This window comes from Microtus pennsylvanicus, chromosome 10 (genome assembly GCF_037038515.1).
Source record: "Microtus pennsylvanicus isolate mMicPen1 chromosome 10, mMicPen1.hap1, whole genome shotgun sequence".
NCBI lineage: Eukaryota > Metazoa > Chordata > Mammalia > Rodentia > Cricetidae > Microtus > Microtus pennsylvanicus.
Genome location: NC_134588.1, coordinates 105,598,221 through 105,612,477, shown reverse-complemented (window position 1 = coordinate 105,612,477; position 14,257 = coordinate 105,598,221). Strand labels below are relative to the sequence as shown.

The following is a 14,257-nucleotide window of genomic DNA, read 5'->3' as shown; positions in this document are numbered from 1 at the left end:
AACTCTCTTTTTTGAAAGTCCAATGTGAGCAGAGCTCGTGTTCACAGCATGAATCCTTGCAGTACATCTGTTTAGATAAGATTGGTTTCTGTGCCCGTTGGCCAACGTTGGGGCCAGTCTGCTTATGGACTGTTTTGAATATCATTGCTGAATTTATGTTTCTAAAAAAGATCCTAAGTCTCTTATGGGCAGTGAGTACTGTATGAGTTTCCTACAGTACTCACACTAGCCATATGGCGTATGCTCCATAAATACCTAGCAAGCAGCATTTAATTAGAGGACAGGGAGAGGGCACATCCTGCACTGACAGAATACGACTGCCATTGATCTCATTTTGCTCTGCAATGAGCCGTTTACCTAGCCTAACGACCTGCGAGATGCTTTATTTTCACAGATGCAAAAGTCATATTAAAGAATGGATCCAAAGCCAGGTACAGTGGTGCACACTTGTAATTCCAGCACTTGGAAGGCTGGGGACTGACGCAGGAAAGTCTCATTCCAGGGCAGCCTGCACCGCATAGCTGAAACTTTATCTCAACAAACTCAGTCCTATCATGGATCCTAGAAAGGTTATAGTCAAACCCTGTATTAACCATACTCAGTCTGGGACACAGCAATAAGCATTTCCTGGCCTTATCTATTACAGCTTTGATTTGGTCATGGAGAAAGATGGTGAACTCTAGGTAGGTTAGGCTATTTCTGCTCAGAGCCAGACAGAGCTGTTGCATTTGGCCATTACACCAAAGGCTTTGGCTAATTCAGGCTGATTTCTTGTTATGCCTCCTTTGGTTGTTTTAATGTTACCCATCAAATTGATGATGTTCTGATTTCCTTATCTCAAACCCTAGCCTCTCCTGCTGTATTTGTATTTGTGTTTACACAAAATACAGTTGTCATGTTCCAGACAAAGGGTACTTTGAAAGAAACCTCTCCTTTCCTAGTGTTCATATCTTCGTATTTTTCTTAGGGCTCTTGAGTCCCCTCTGTAGCCACTATTCAGAAAACTGCATTATTCTTTGCTGTTATTTTTCTTAGTCAGGACCCGTAGCCTTTCTTGTCTGTCTTAATTTTCTCTGAACTCATTCCAATTTTTCAGCTTGTATATAGCATGAACGTTGTAGTCCTAGACCCCAGCTCTTTAAAAGAAAAGCCACCCTTTCCTCACTGTTCTGGGAAATCTGCTTGGGCTCCTGGTCAAGAATACACTGCCCAGTTAGTATCATTCTGTTTCTGTGAACAGGAGACTAGCATGTCCTGAGGTGTGTATGTTAGGGGCTATTGTCAGATGCCTACTGTGTAGACCCTATCAATTCTGAATTTATTTTAACTGCAAATGATCTGCGCTAGAATGCTAGTACACTATCTTGTATTTTGAAGGTAATATTAGACATAAATTACAGGTTAAAATGGTATCAAAAGAATAAACATTTAAAACCTTTAAAAATACTTAAAATAAACAAACCATTTAAAAACCTTTGATACTACACACTATATATAGGCCGATGAGAATATTAGTTTACATCACCAGCTTTTCTTCAGTATTACTTTGAATTGTTAATAAGTCACCTATAAATGGTACAGCATTATATATCCGTAGTATTGCATTATTTGGACTTTCTGATCTTTTAGGAATGAGACTTCTTCTAGTCCCACTGCACTAAGGAAGTGCCGTGCAGTCTTTATAAACAGGGACTAAGGAGAGGTGCAACACCTGTGAGGCTCACTGGAAGACGATGCATACCATCTCAGGACAGAGATGGTACCCACAGCCTCAATGCATTCTGCTCTAGCGTTTTCTTTTGTACATATTGACACAGAAACCAGGAGTGTTGTGCATTTCCTGAACTGGGGTGGGGGTAGATCAGCTTTGAACACAGGTCACCCAACCCCTGTAACTTGCTGGCCTCTGCTCTTTGGTTTCTTCTCCCTGACAGAAGGAGCCCCGGGCCTCCTAAGTGACAGGCTAGACGCAGGTGGAGGGGTGGCTGGAGGAACGGGGAAGTTGCTGATGAGGGGCTCCAGTAGCAGCCACTAGCACTGGCCGCCTCCAGCAAACTGTAGTGGGTTTATTTGCTTGACTGTGATAAGCCAGAAGTCACAGATGGGACAGGAAGACTGAAGGACATGGGTTCAAATGGTCTTTTATAGCTTGCTATGTTCCATTTTACTCTGTAAAAACTGTAAAATGGTTCAGTGAAACATGCCATGTATCATATGTTCATTAACATATTTAAAAAGTACAGCAGTACTCTGATTAGTTTCCAACTTCAGTCTTCCTTTGAAATAATGGGCCCTCTTTAGATAGTAATGGTGGGGTTAATACTGGATGCTGTCAGGCACGATTTAAAAAAATAAAAGGAAATATGAGGCCGAGTCCTTTAGCATGCTCTTTTGCTACAGGACAGAACTTTATTAAAGCATTAGAAGCCATAGCTGCACCTTAAAAACTACATCCTTAGCTGACTGCAAAATCAGTGGGAATCCAATAGGTCAAGTCCAGGGGTTCTTTGCGGTGTTTTACAATGCATTTCAGTATTATCCAACATCCAGCAGTGAGTTAGTATTATATGAATGTAACAGGAAGCCTCTTAATTTAGCCTGTGCAAAAAAGGGGCATTTATTATAAGATAAAGGGGAGACTTCTGGGACCAAGACTAAGTTCTCAGGAAAGAATTATAACCATGGTAGAATGCTCAGGAGTCCCCTATTAGCCAGACAGGCCATTTTACCTTCTTGTATGCTCACATAAAATCTAAAAGTGGGACAATTGACTGTTATTACGACTTCAGATTTGTTTTATCTGAATCTATGATGGGTATTTAATAAATACTGGTCTAGGTACTTCACCTGTTATGTCACCCCCCCCCCACCGCCCCGTTAAGTATTTAATGATCTGTAAATAAGAAGTTGAGAGAGTGCCATCGAAAGGGATCCCACCCTCCTTCACAACACGACAGATCTTGGCGTGATGCGAAAGACTAGCACTCTGGTTCATGTGTTTAACAGGTTTAGGCCTACACAGTAAGTAGCCTGTCCAATTTGTAGAGTGGGTCCCAGGGAAGATAGGTCATGCTTTCCACAGAGATCTCTGAGGCCCAAAGGAACTCACCTTCCTCCAGTCTCTCCACTCCTCACTCATTCCTATGATCCATTTCTATACTCTTTGCTTCTCTTCTTCACAATGGCTCTTCCATTCAATATGCCAGTCTTAACAAGACTGGATGAATTTGACCTCAGTCTTCAGCAGAGCTGAAAGGTGGTAAAGCTGAGATGGTTCTCAGGAAAAGCGTGGGCAGGCGGTCCAGCACGTTCCACTAGAAGAGCCCATGCCTAGATATGGGCAGAAGTTTGCTGGTGCAAACTTTCCAGGAAAGCTTCAATTGCAACCTTATTCACAGGTGCCTCTTTGAGAAGAGAGTTTGAAAATACCAATTTTTAAAAAAGTGCCCTCCTGGTGATTCTTACACACTGCAGTCGGAAAGTACTGTTCTAGAACATAGTGTCAAAAACACTGTGGAAAGACAGAATTTCGGGATGAGAAAATCATACAAACTGGGTTTTCTGGGTGCAAAGCCAGATGTATTCAATACCAGATCTGGTACAGGTTCTATATTTCAGTCCTGGGCCTATGGGCGGCAGAGGTCAAGAGGGTCATGGAGAGTCAGAGGCCAAGGCAGGCACACTGATGTCCCCGAAGGAGCTATAGACAGCCAGGAAGAAGCTTTTCATTGGCTGTTAGTGACTGAGTTCTGGTTTTACCCTTTACATATTTCCAATAGAATGTAGCTTTCAGAGATTTGTTTATATTTGTGTGTATGCATGTGTCTGTGGATATGTAGATTAGGTGCCATCAAAGGCCATGAGAAGATGTCAGACGCCCTGGAGCTGGAGCTTTTGTGAGCTGCATGTCAGAGGTGCTGGGAACCAAACCTGGGTCTCCTGCAAGAACAGCAAGCTCTCTCAAGCACTGATCAACCTCTCCAGCTCTGAATATGTTTTTAAAACCGGATCTCATCTGGAGTCACCGAAGCTTATTACTAACGGTATGTACTCCCGTTGCCATGGCATTAGACTGTTGGCTGGAAAGAGGAAAATGAGTGAACCCTCTGGCTATACTCTCCCCCAGCCCTTTAGACAAGAGCATACAAACAAGAACTCACCACCTCTTTAGCAGAGCCAAAGGTAGCTAGGTGCAAGGACCTACTATGCGCCAGATGTGTGGCTCCACTCGGTAAGATTATAAAATCTTACAAGGTAGCTACTGTTATCCCCAGATTCAGCAAAGGATTTGAAAGCAGCACCAGTGAGCACATATAGTACCGGTGTCAGGTAGGCCTGCCTGCCATTCTAATGAGCAGCTCCAGTCCCATCTCACCTGATGCAGTCTTCTCTGACATTCCTCTTTTTAAAAAATAGTTTCATGGTTCAAAACTTACATTTTCTTTACCTTAGAGCTGGGAAGCACACTGCCATGGGTAGAGGAGAGAAACTTCCCTGGTTCTTCCTGCCTCTCTGCAAGATTAAGGGGCAGCTCACCACTGGCGGTGGCAGAGACTCAACGGAATGCAGCGCATACTACTTTGATATTTAAGTCTGGACATGTTCCACACTAAGGACACACGGTAGAGAAAGTTCACACCCATCCAATACACATGTGCTTTCTTACTGCGGGGAGCTTCTCCGTGATTCAGTATTCCCAAATGGCCAATGGTGTGGTGTGGGAACAGAGGTGGCATGTGCCCCTCCTTGACTAAAAGCTGGTAAATCTCCTTCCTTTCTTTGTGGCACCCTTGCTGGGAGCCAGGAGATAGCTCTGTAAGTTCAACTGACAAGTGGGTAGGAAGGCTCCTTTGGCTCTGCCTGCCCTAAGCAAGAGCTCAATTGCATAGCTGATGCTGTAGAAGTCGCCCTGGGATGCTGCTCAGCTTTGTTCCCCAGCGGCTTCATTTTCCTTATCAGCACCCTCAGTCTCTCAATTGTTAACTGGCCTGGGAAGGGCTAGAAGCCACCCTAGGAGGAGGAACACACGGGGCAGCAGGCACTTTCTAGTCTATAAGCATGAAATGTGGCTGGGGAGGTGATAAAAACAATGGGTTATTTCTCAAGATGGTCCTTCATACAAGTCAGTGCTCCAAGAATTTTCCTTCTTCTGATAATGTAATTCTCAGTGCACGCCTGTGTTGTCAGGACAGTCCTGTCTGTGAAAATGCCTTGTGGCACTTCCCTGAATGGAGGAACAAATGATGAGAAAGACTTTTGTCTGATGTAGTCAGAAGTCTCTGGGATTTAATCCTACATCCTCTTCATGGCTGAGCTAGCCATTCAAAATTAAAATGAACCTTTCATCCATGTGTATCATAAATGGGCATTTATCAGGATTATATGATTTTGCAACCCATCTGAATACATAACCAGAATTTGTTTTCTTTCCGTTTCACTATGTAATTACCATGCAACAATAACAAAAGTGACATGTTTGAAGAACAGATAAAATGCTGTAAATTGGCCAGTAATGGTGATATTTCCTCATCTTCTGGAAAATCCATTTATTCTCTCTCAACAAATCAAGGCATTGTCAGCCCATCCTCATCTTGTGGCCAGAGGGGCTCCACCAATTTCTGGATGCGAGTCAGTCCAGGAATGTAGATGAGGCCAACTAACGAAGGCTTTCAGAACAGGCTGCTGGTCTTCGCTTGCCTCAATTTCTAAATCATCCGTAATGGGGCCAAGACCTCCCAAGCACTAAAAAGAGCGAGCTGACACGCTGGACAAACTGTTAATTTTTTCCTGAAGAAGCTGCTGTATTGCACATCTGTCACTGCGGTGCGGACAATTACTCACTGAGTCGGGGCGGGAAAATCTGCCGCTTGTTTCTAGCTGAGTCGTTAAGGGGCCTCGTGGAGAAACACAATGGCCTGAGAGGCAGAACACACCGGCTTCCAGTGTGCTTGGCAATTCATCTCTCAGTCTGGGGACTGTCCTGCGATATCATATCAGGTGGAATGGACCCGGATGGGCTTTCAAAGGCATTAGATATAACTGGATGGAAACACAGGCACAGGAAGATGTGAGTCAAGACTCATGGCCTACATGCCAATAACTAGGCTGCCAGACTCTTCAAGTGTCCTGTTAGGATTGCTGTGGCTTTGCATGTCAGCCTTCGCACCTTTACCGTGTGCACCCAAGTGCTTCACACACCCCGACACTCTCTAGGAAAGGCTTCCTCTCCAAGGACCACAGATCACCTACACTGGTTCTGTAAACAACTACTCAGTAGAGCCTGCTCTATCCTCTTTTCCCTTTCTTCTAGGTCATTTGTCCATCCCAACTGTGCAGTTCTGGCATATGAACAAGTTCACTTATATTAGAGTTTTCAGAACTCTTTTTAATTCTGAGGAGTTTATCTTCAGTTAGTTTTATTTTTAATTCTGTATTAACTAAAGAATGATGTGTGAGAAATTAACGTTTCTTAGATTTTTGTTTTTTGAGACAGAATTTCCTGTAGCCCAGGTTGGCTTCAAACTCACTTTGTAGTTGAGACTGGCCTTGAACTCCTGAATCTCCTGACTACTAGGACTCTAGTGACGTGCAAACAGACTCAAGATAACGGGGCTGTTTCTACTTGGGCTCGTGTTTTAATCACACTTGGGCTGAGAAGTCAAGGATGATACAGACTGCTAATGTGTGTGATTTACTGGGAAAGGTCACACCAAGGTGGGGGCACCAGCAACGACAAAACACAGACACCCTTCTGATGGTGTCTAACCTGTCCTCAGAACGCAAGTGCACAGCCGGTGTTCTGGTGATGCAGCAGTGAGGGCTGGGAGTCAGGGGTGATTTAAATCATGCGATGACTCAAAGCTAGGTGACAGGCTGATGTACAGAGAAGACACACGGAGGTGGCAACAGTAGATCATAATCCTGGCAGGTAATGGCAGTGACTTGCCAGACACAAATCCAAGGCTCCTTAAGGTGTCGGCTGTGTAAAGTAATGAGTCCTTGCTCTGGATGGACTCAGTAGCAGGGGCCTTCATGGTCCACTTGTTGACCGACTTTCTATCACCGTAAGCCTGTTACATAGATGAGTGTTTAGTGCCTGTTGAACTAAAAAACAAACAAACAGACAAAAACAACTTACTGTAACAACTCGACTCATTTTTGTGCAAGAAAAGATCCTGTCCCCACAAAAAGTGAATTTTCTTTTCTCGCAAACCACAATCAACAGTTACAAAACATTTTAAGCGTCTCAGGAGGTCATGAGAGAAAGTGAGGCATGCTGCCCTGATCACGTGATCCCAGCTGGGGAGAAAACTAAAGGTCAGTGCATTCCAGTTTCAGAGGGAACAAAAACATGGAAGTGTGGAAGAACAGGTTACAATTAGTTATCAATAAATTTGTGAGTCAGATACATTGTCAAATTTTTCTTTAATTTTTTTTTGAGACACTGAAAATCCCCAGAGCTTAAAAGCAATGAATTATATTTTTAAATGTTAACTGTCAGCCACTCCAGTGGGGTCGGACCCAGAGCCTCGGCTATGTCAGCACTCTACCACTGAACAGAATACCTCCAAACTATGTTCATGGTATTTTCAGCCCCAGATCTCATGACTCTGGATGTAGGCGAGAAGGGCTGGAGATGTGTCCTAGTGGTAGGGCACTTATCTGGTGTGCAGAAGGCCTTGGGTTCAATCCAGACCAACGCAAAACAACAAGCAGAAAGAAATTAGAAGAAATAAAGGATAAGAAGAAACTATGCAAACAAAGGCATTAGAAATAATGTTCTCAACACTGTGCTTTATTATTTCAGTTCTTTGTTGAACTAATAATAGTTTCCTACAAAAAAAAAATCAAAGTATTCCTTGCTAACAACTTCATTTTACAGTACCAATGTAGACCATTTCTCTTTCTGAAAAACAAAATACAAGTTAAAGTGGTTTTAAAAGTACTCCAACAATTTCTCTCTTATGAAGCATCTGCTCAAAATGAAATGCACTGAATACCAATTTGGAACATTAAACATGAATGAAGGGCAGAATTTGTCAATCCCGTCTATACACTGCATACAAATGTGGGCTGCAAACGCACCTGTGTGTACACACATGTACAGATGCATATTTAACCCTGCCGTCTTAACTTCTGTCTGCTTAATCACTACAGCCAGGAGTCCCAAACCACTGTGTTCAAACATGGAGCCCAGTTTATGGGCAAGCTGCACTCAGCAATGGATTTCCATTGATATTTATTTTTGAGACAAGGTCTCACTATGTAGCCATGTATGTCCTGGAACTCACTATATAGATTAGATTGGTCTTGGACTCATGGTAATTCTCCTACCTTCATCTCCCAGTTTCTGGGAATACAGGTGGGTGCTAGCATAGCTGGCCACTTTTAATGTCACTACATCATTTAAAAACAAAAGGAAGTGGATTTGAGGGGAATATACCTTTATACATTTTACTCAGGAAAGGAAAAGGGAGGAAATGACCACAATCCACGTCCGCCCGACATCAAATACACACAGTGTGGAGTCACACTGCTCATGCAGCCATGCTCGGATTCTCTGGCTACTGTACTGAGTGGATGGGAAGGGAAGAGACCCTAACTGGTTACCTTTCAGACAGCAGCGTGCTTCATAAGGAAGCAGAGGAACTCTCAACACTTTTTAAAGGAGCTATAAATAATACACTTAAAATCACAAACTCCTTTGATGATGGTGGTGCATGAGGCAATTTGAACTGACAAAAATGTATTACTCTCTATTAAACATAAACCAGTGAAATTCTCATCCTGAGCAGACATTTGACTTGCACTAAAGTTTCCTATTTCAATTGTTCACTCCTCAGCAGTGGTTAGGTGGAGCAGAGCATCCCGAAACCTGCTGACCTTCATAAGGACCTGAATGCTGAAGGGATACTGTGGGCAGACTGGGGTGCATGGGGCTGTCTCTTCTAATGTCAGTGACCATCTACTCTACACAGATAAACACTAGGAGAATATAAACTGTTCTCAGCCACCTGTGAGTCACAGAGTTTCTAGTGTGAAAAGTAGAACTTTGGTGTCAGAGCAGCTTCGGGAGCACCTTCCCAAGGCTCCCACCATCTGGAGGTCAGCGATGGAAGGCACTCAGAAAGACCAGTGACCGCTGGAGGCCCCACTGGCTCGGTGTGGGCTGCTCCATGCAGCCTCTAGAACAAGGAAACGTGAAAATAGCAGCCACTTCCTTTGAAGCTTGGAACCAAGAGTGCAATGCCTGTTTCTCATTGGCTCAAAACTGAGCTGTTAAAAATCTGAGGGCTTTAAAAGACCTTCAAGAAATGAAATTCAAACAATGAAAAGCAAACAACTTTGGAATAGACCCTTGAGTATAGTATACTAGTATAATCTCTTCCATCTTCTTGCCCACATGAATACAATAAGCATTTAGGAAGACAACTGTTAAAAATGGCGACAAACTTGTACAAGTAGCAGTGCTTCACCCAACACAAGGGTTCCAAGAGAGCTCACCCAGGGGTCTACCTGTCCTGTCCTAGGCGGCCCACTTCTTACTACACTACTCCCAGGGAAGACAATTCCTAGAAGAAATGCAGATGCTTACCAAACTATAGAGGCTGCATTTTCGATAGGGGACCACGAAGGAAAGGTCTGGTACCTTTCAAAACCTTTCTACTGCCTTAAAAAATATTAAAAAAATATTTTCAACTTAAAAAAATTGAAGCCCACACTGCATTTGGTCAAGTGTAGACTTCTGTGGGTTCTCTCAACCTTTACTGAACCAGTAGAGATGATGGTAAGCAATAATAATTACCAGGGTTTTTAATGACGAGCATAACAAATGAGTATTTCTGAACAAAGAATGACTCAGAAATACCTCAGTAATGGGATGGAAGGAACATGCTGTTTTGCTTAATTGTAAAGTGTTTTAATCTGAGAATGACAGGTCCCCTAAGTTTCTCCTGTTCCTCAGGGAGCAGGTTCGGCCACTGCCAGACATCTTGGTTATTGGAAAAGCTACTTAAATCTTCAAGTACTGACTCAAGAGTCTAATAATTTACTTCAGTGACTAAAACCTTCAATCGCCTTTCTTACTCTCAGAGCTGATCCTTAAAAAATACCAGCCTTTGGGAAGAGGTAGACATCTGGAGGGCAGGGTTTACAGTTCAGTCAGCATGAATTTAAACAACACATTTTTCTTTTAGTAATTATTTTTTGCTCTAAATGAGGTAAGATTTATCAACTGCACTGGAGTAATGTTGAGGGCACTCTGGTGATGAGGACAAGCTTAACTTTTACCAAATGTGTGAGGGAAATACTGATTACTGTTTGCCCACTGTGAATTCAAGCTACATTATTGAAAGAATTAATGGGCATCATTGCTATGAATCCTTATGAGAGCCAAAGTCAAGGAATGTGAGCTTACCAAGCCTTTCCCAGATGTGCCTGGGACTCCCTGGATGGGTGTGGTGGGGATGGAGGCAGACAGAACTACCTAGTGTAGGCATCATGAGAAACTTGATCCTTTCGGCCTAGTTTGTCCGGGTATCACACACATGCGTGGAGTGAGCAAGGCAGCAGCACGAACTGACGTCTGGGATCAAATAAATAAGAGACCAACTGTTCTTCACATCTAGAAACTTCTGGAAATCATGAGGAAACATAAAGGGTTGAGGTTTGTACTTCAGCACCATGAACTGTGATGGAATCCCATTTCTACCACTGAGGCAGGACACTACGCAGCCTGGAAGCTAGCTAGAGGCAACGCAGAGGTCAGCTTCACACAGAAAGCTCTGTGATCACTTCAGAACAATGGGCCCGGAACAGAAACTGCAAGTTTTCTTCCTTTCTCTTCTGCTCAGGTGGGCTTTCCCGTTGTGGGGGCGGAGCCAGTGGGAGTGCTTTTTGGTAGAGGAAATCCAAGTCCTAACCCTTTAGGCCTCTGCACAGCTTGAACTGGCTCAGAGATCCCTCTGCCGTCTCGCCCAAGGCCTGAGCCAGGTGTCCAGCCCATACTCTGAAGCATGCGGTTCCCAATGTTGCTCTCTAGGATCGGCTGGGCGTTTTCACCCACAATTCCTGAAATGAAAACACGAGAGCCCACAGGTAAAGATCTACCCAGGGCTGAGAAACTTGAGCCCTAGGGTCTTTGTGTCCTCACTCACCACACAGGCATCCTGCAGTGTCCGCTGCCTACCTTACAGAGAGCCACAGGCCAGATGGCTCATGGATGTCAAGGTTCTGGAAAACTGGAAGCACACCATAACCAGATGGGTTTTCACTGCCTCATGGGCTGTTGTAAAAACACAAATTATCCTGCAATACCTTTCATTTGCTCTGGACCCTGGAGGTAGTAAAACCAAACCAAACCAAACCAAAATGTAACTTGTTGTACCCTGAATTCCTAAGAACGTACGCTTGTGCACGTGTGACTTAATGCATGTCTCATAGGCCAGAGGCTGACATCCATGCTCTTCCTCTATTTCCTCTACTTGGCGTTCTGAGACAGTGTCTTTGACTGAGCCTGGAGCTTGGTGACTCTGTGGATCCCAGATAGCGAGCACCTGCACTCCTCTGTCTGTCTCCAGCCCTGGGGTTATCGGCCCACGCCACAGTGCTGAGCTTTAACATGGATGCTGGCAAACTCAGCTCAGGCCCCCATGCTTATCTTCTCCTAACTCTTCTTCTTTATTGTTCAGTCTACCACAGCCCTTAACTCTGCACCCAGCCTTCTCCTTACAGGTCCATGTTTCAACGGCTATAGAAGCAGCTAACATGGGAACGATCCAGAAAAAGAACAGTGATGATTTCTTCATGATGGTTCTTCCTGAGACCAGACAGAAGCTCCCTCTCTTCATAGACCCACAGGATGCCAGTCCCTGAGTCTGGGGTGTCTCTGTTCTGAAATGTGAACAGTGTTCTCCCAAACAGAGGCTGAAATGAACAGCTTGGCAATCTCAATGGCTCTCGAGGTGGTTGGTACATCTTACCTTCTACTCACACTCCATCCACTGTGTCATCACTGCTGATATGTTTCCTGCCTGCCTGGCAATGACGACAGCCAACTTCTCAGGCTTACACCCTTTGACCACGACAGAGAAAGCTAGGACCCTGTCCTCCAAGGAATACATGGCCCAGAGGATCCCCAAGCACCAACACTGACAATAACCAATACCCAAGGGCTCCAGACTATAGCAACTCTACAGGCTCTGCTGTGGATGGGTTACATGGATGAGATTTGTTACTGCTCTTCAGACTCTACACACACATTTTCATGTGTCCTTTGCATTTCATAGTGGGCAAGATCAATCAGCATAGAGCCAATGATATCCCCTATCTGGTATTCCGAGGAACCGAAGTGGGTTGATCTCCCTGCCTTGAAGAACCAGGCAAAGTGCTGCAGATACACTTAAAAACGGACCCTGTCTTATTTAATACAGAGCAACCATCAACTGAACATTAAGCTACCTATCCAAGATGCCTATATTCTTCATCTTCAGGGCTTTAGGACAGTAGTAACAGTTTTTGCCACTTGAGAAGTTCATTGCATTCAATATGGCCTAGGCTACTGCAAAAATCAGTGATTATACGAATTATTAGCTAATTGAAACAGGTCAAAGGGCTAGAGACACCTCAGTGGTAGATGCCAAACGCGAGCAGGGTTCTAGGTTTGATGCCCATGACCTCAAGAAACACATACCTTAACATGTGTCAGGAAAGCCTGCCATGACCCGTGGCTTGAGGACAACACTGGAGCCTACGCCAGTTCCTTGGCAACCCCAGTACCAGCTCGAATCAATATACAGACTACGACTTAGAGATTGTGAAAAACGGACCATTGAGTTACAAAAAATTAAAGAAAAACATTTGGTTAATGTTTTGGTAAATATAGTAAAAAAAAAACCCCAACAACCTCAAAAACAAACAACCAAGTTTTTATTTCAGAACAGCCACTGGGGTGGCCACCTGGAGCCTGTGGAGCTGCAGAGCAGATGTTAGTGAACACCTTACTAGTAGGTGAACACCGTGCTAGTACACTCGCTCAGCTCCAGATTTTCAGTGAGAGTAACAGGCTAATTTAATTCTGTGAATAAGCTGAACTCAAGTCAAGGGTCTGATGCTGCCCTTGGCGACACATCTGGTTGCACAGATTTTAGGGACAAAGATTGCGGAAATTCAGCTTTAATTGAAAAAAGAAAAGGAAAAATGTATGAGGCCAACTTAAAGCATCTCTGGAAATTGCTACATGATGGCCAAACCGAGTCTTAAGTCAAACAGTGAAAACGATGTATTCAGTGATTTTAAAATGCTGGCACCGAAGCATGGGGGCCTGCAGCAACGGTTATTCTGCTTCTAAAATTATACATTTATAAAATGTCAAAGACCTTGTTCTTTCTCATTGTTTACATTGTTGTTTAATTTTTTTAACTTCATGAAAATAGAATCAAATAAAGCAATATCTCGTATTTGGAACAAAAAAACAAAAGACAGTGATTTCTAAATGTGCTGTATTCCCATATAGATCAGTGGGAAATGACCAAAAGGAAGAGCCACTTCACTTCTCATGAACTGATTCTGAAAGGCAAGACCCTGCTGCTCTGTCTTGTTCTGTGAGAGGAAAACCCAGGAGTCGAACACTTGCATTAGCACAGTCCACCCCAGTCATGTTCCCTTTTCTCTGGCTCCCAGCACTGATCCATCTTGTAGGTCCTTTCATAGAATGCTCTCCTTGCATGGGGTTGTGGCAAATGTAGCCACATTCTTTTTCCTACACCAGGTCTAGCCTGTCTGCTGGGTCCCCTGAGTCTACTGAAGTAGAGCATGTCTTCCCCTTAGCCCTTTTGCAGAGCGGAGTGTGGTGGAGGGCAATTCACTTGCCTAATTGGCTCAAGAGATGAAAATCTTGCATCAGCCTCTCTTAGCCACTAATCTATCCAGCTGACTGCAAGCCTAATTGGCAGCTTGTTGAGTAATTTGGCTCCTAACGCGTTGTATTGATGTTGGATCAACATCCAGTGGAAGAGGAGGTGACAGGCTGCTTCCCATGTAACAGCAAGCATGTGCCTGTCCCGTCCCTGCCCTGTATTCAGAAGAAGTTTATTAGTTCTTCCTCCTTCTTTCCAGTCTTTGCTAGCCAGCAGAGGCTCGGAGATGTTATTAGCTATGTTATCCCAACTGTGAGCTCTATTATATTCTCAGTATCTACGTTAGGGACAAGAAGTAAGAATATGCTAGTGGTTACTACGGTTGGTCAAATGTTTCACTT

At 43.9% G+C, this 14,257-nt stretch overlaps 1 protein-coding gene across 4 annotated transcripts in view; it reads right to left on the bottom strand.

The window, feature by feature from the left end:
• Positions 1 to 6,921: 6,921 nt before the first annotated feature.
• Positions 6,922 to 14,257, bottom strand: part of Gpatch2 (G-patch domain containing 2) — a 155,970-nt gene continuing 148,634 nt past the window's right edge. For 3 of the 4 annotated variants that reach the window (XM_075989416.1, XM_075989415.1, XM_075989418.1), the window contains one exon: positions 7,775 to 11,070. In XM_075989416.1, the coding sequence (XP_075845531.1) occupies positions 10,850 to 11,070 (221 nt within the window). In that variant the 3' untranslated portion in view covers positions 7,775 to 10,849. Of the gene's footprint in view, positions 7,105 to 7,774; positions 11,071 to 14,257 lie in introns of those variants that run through there. The other variant, XM_075989419.1, reaches the window with a different exon arrangement.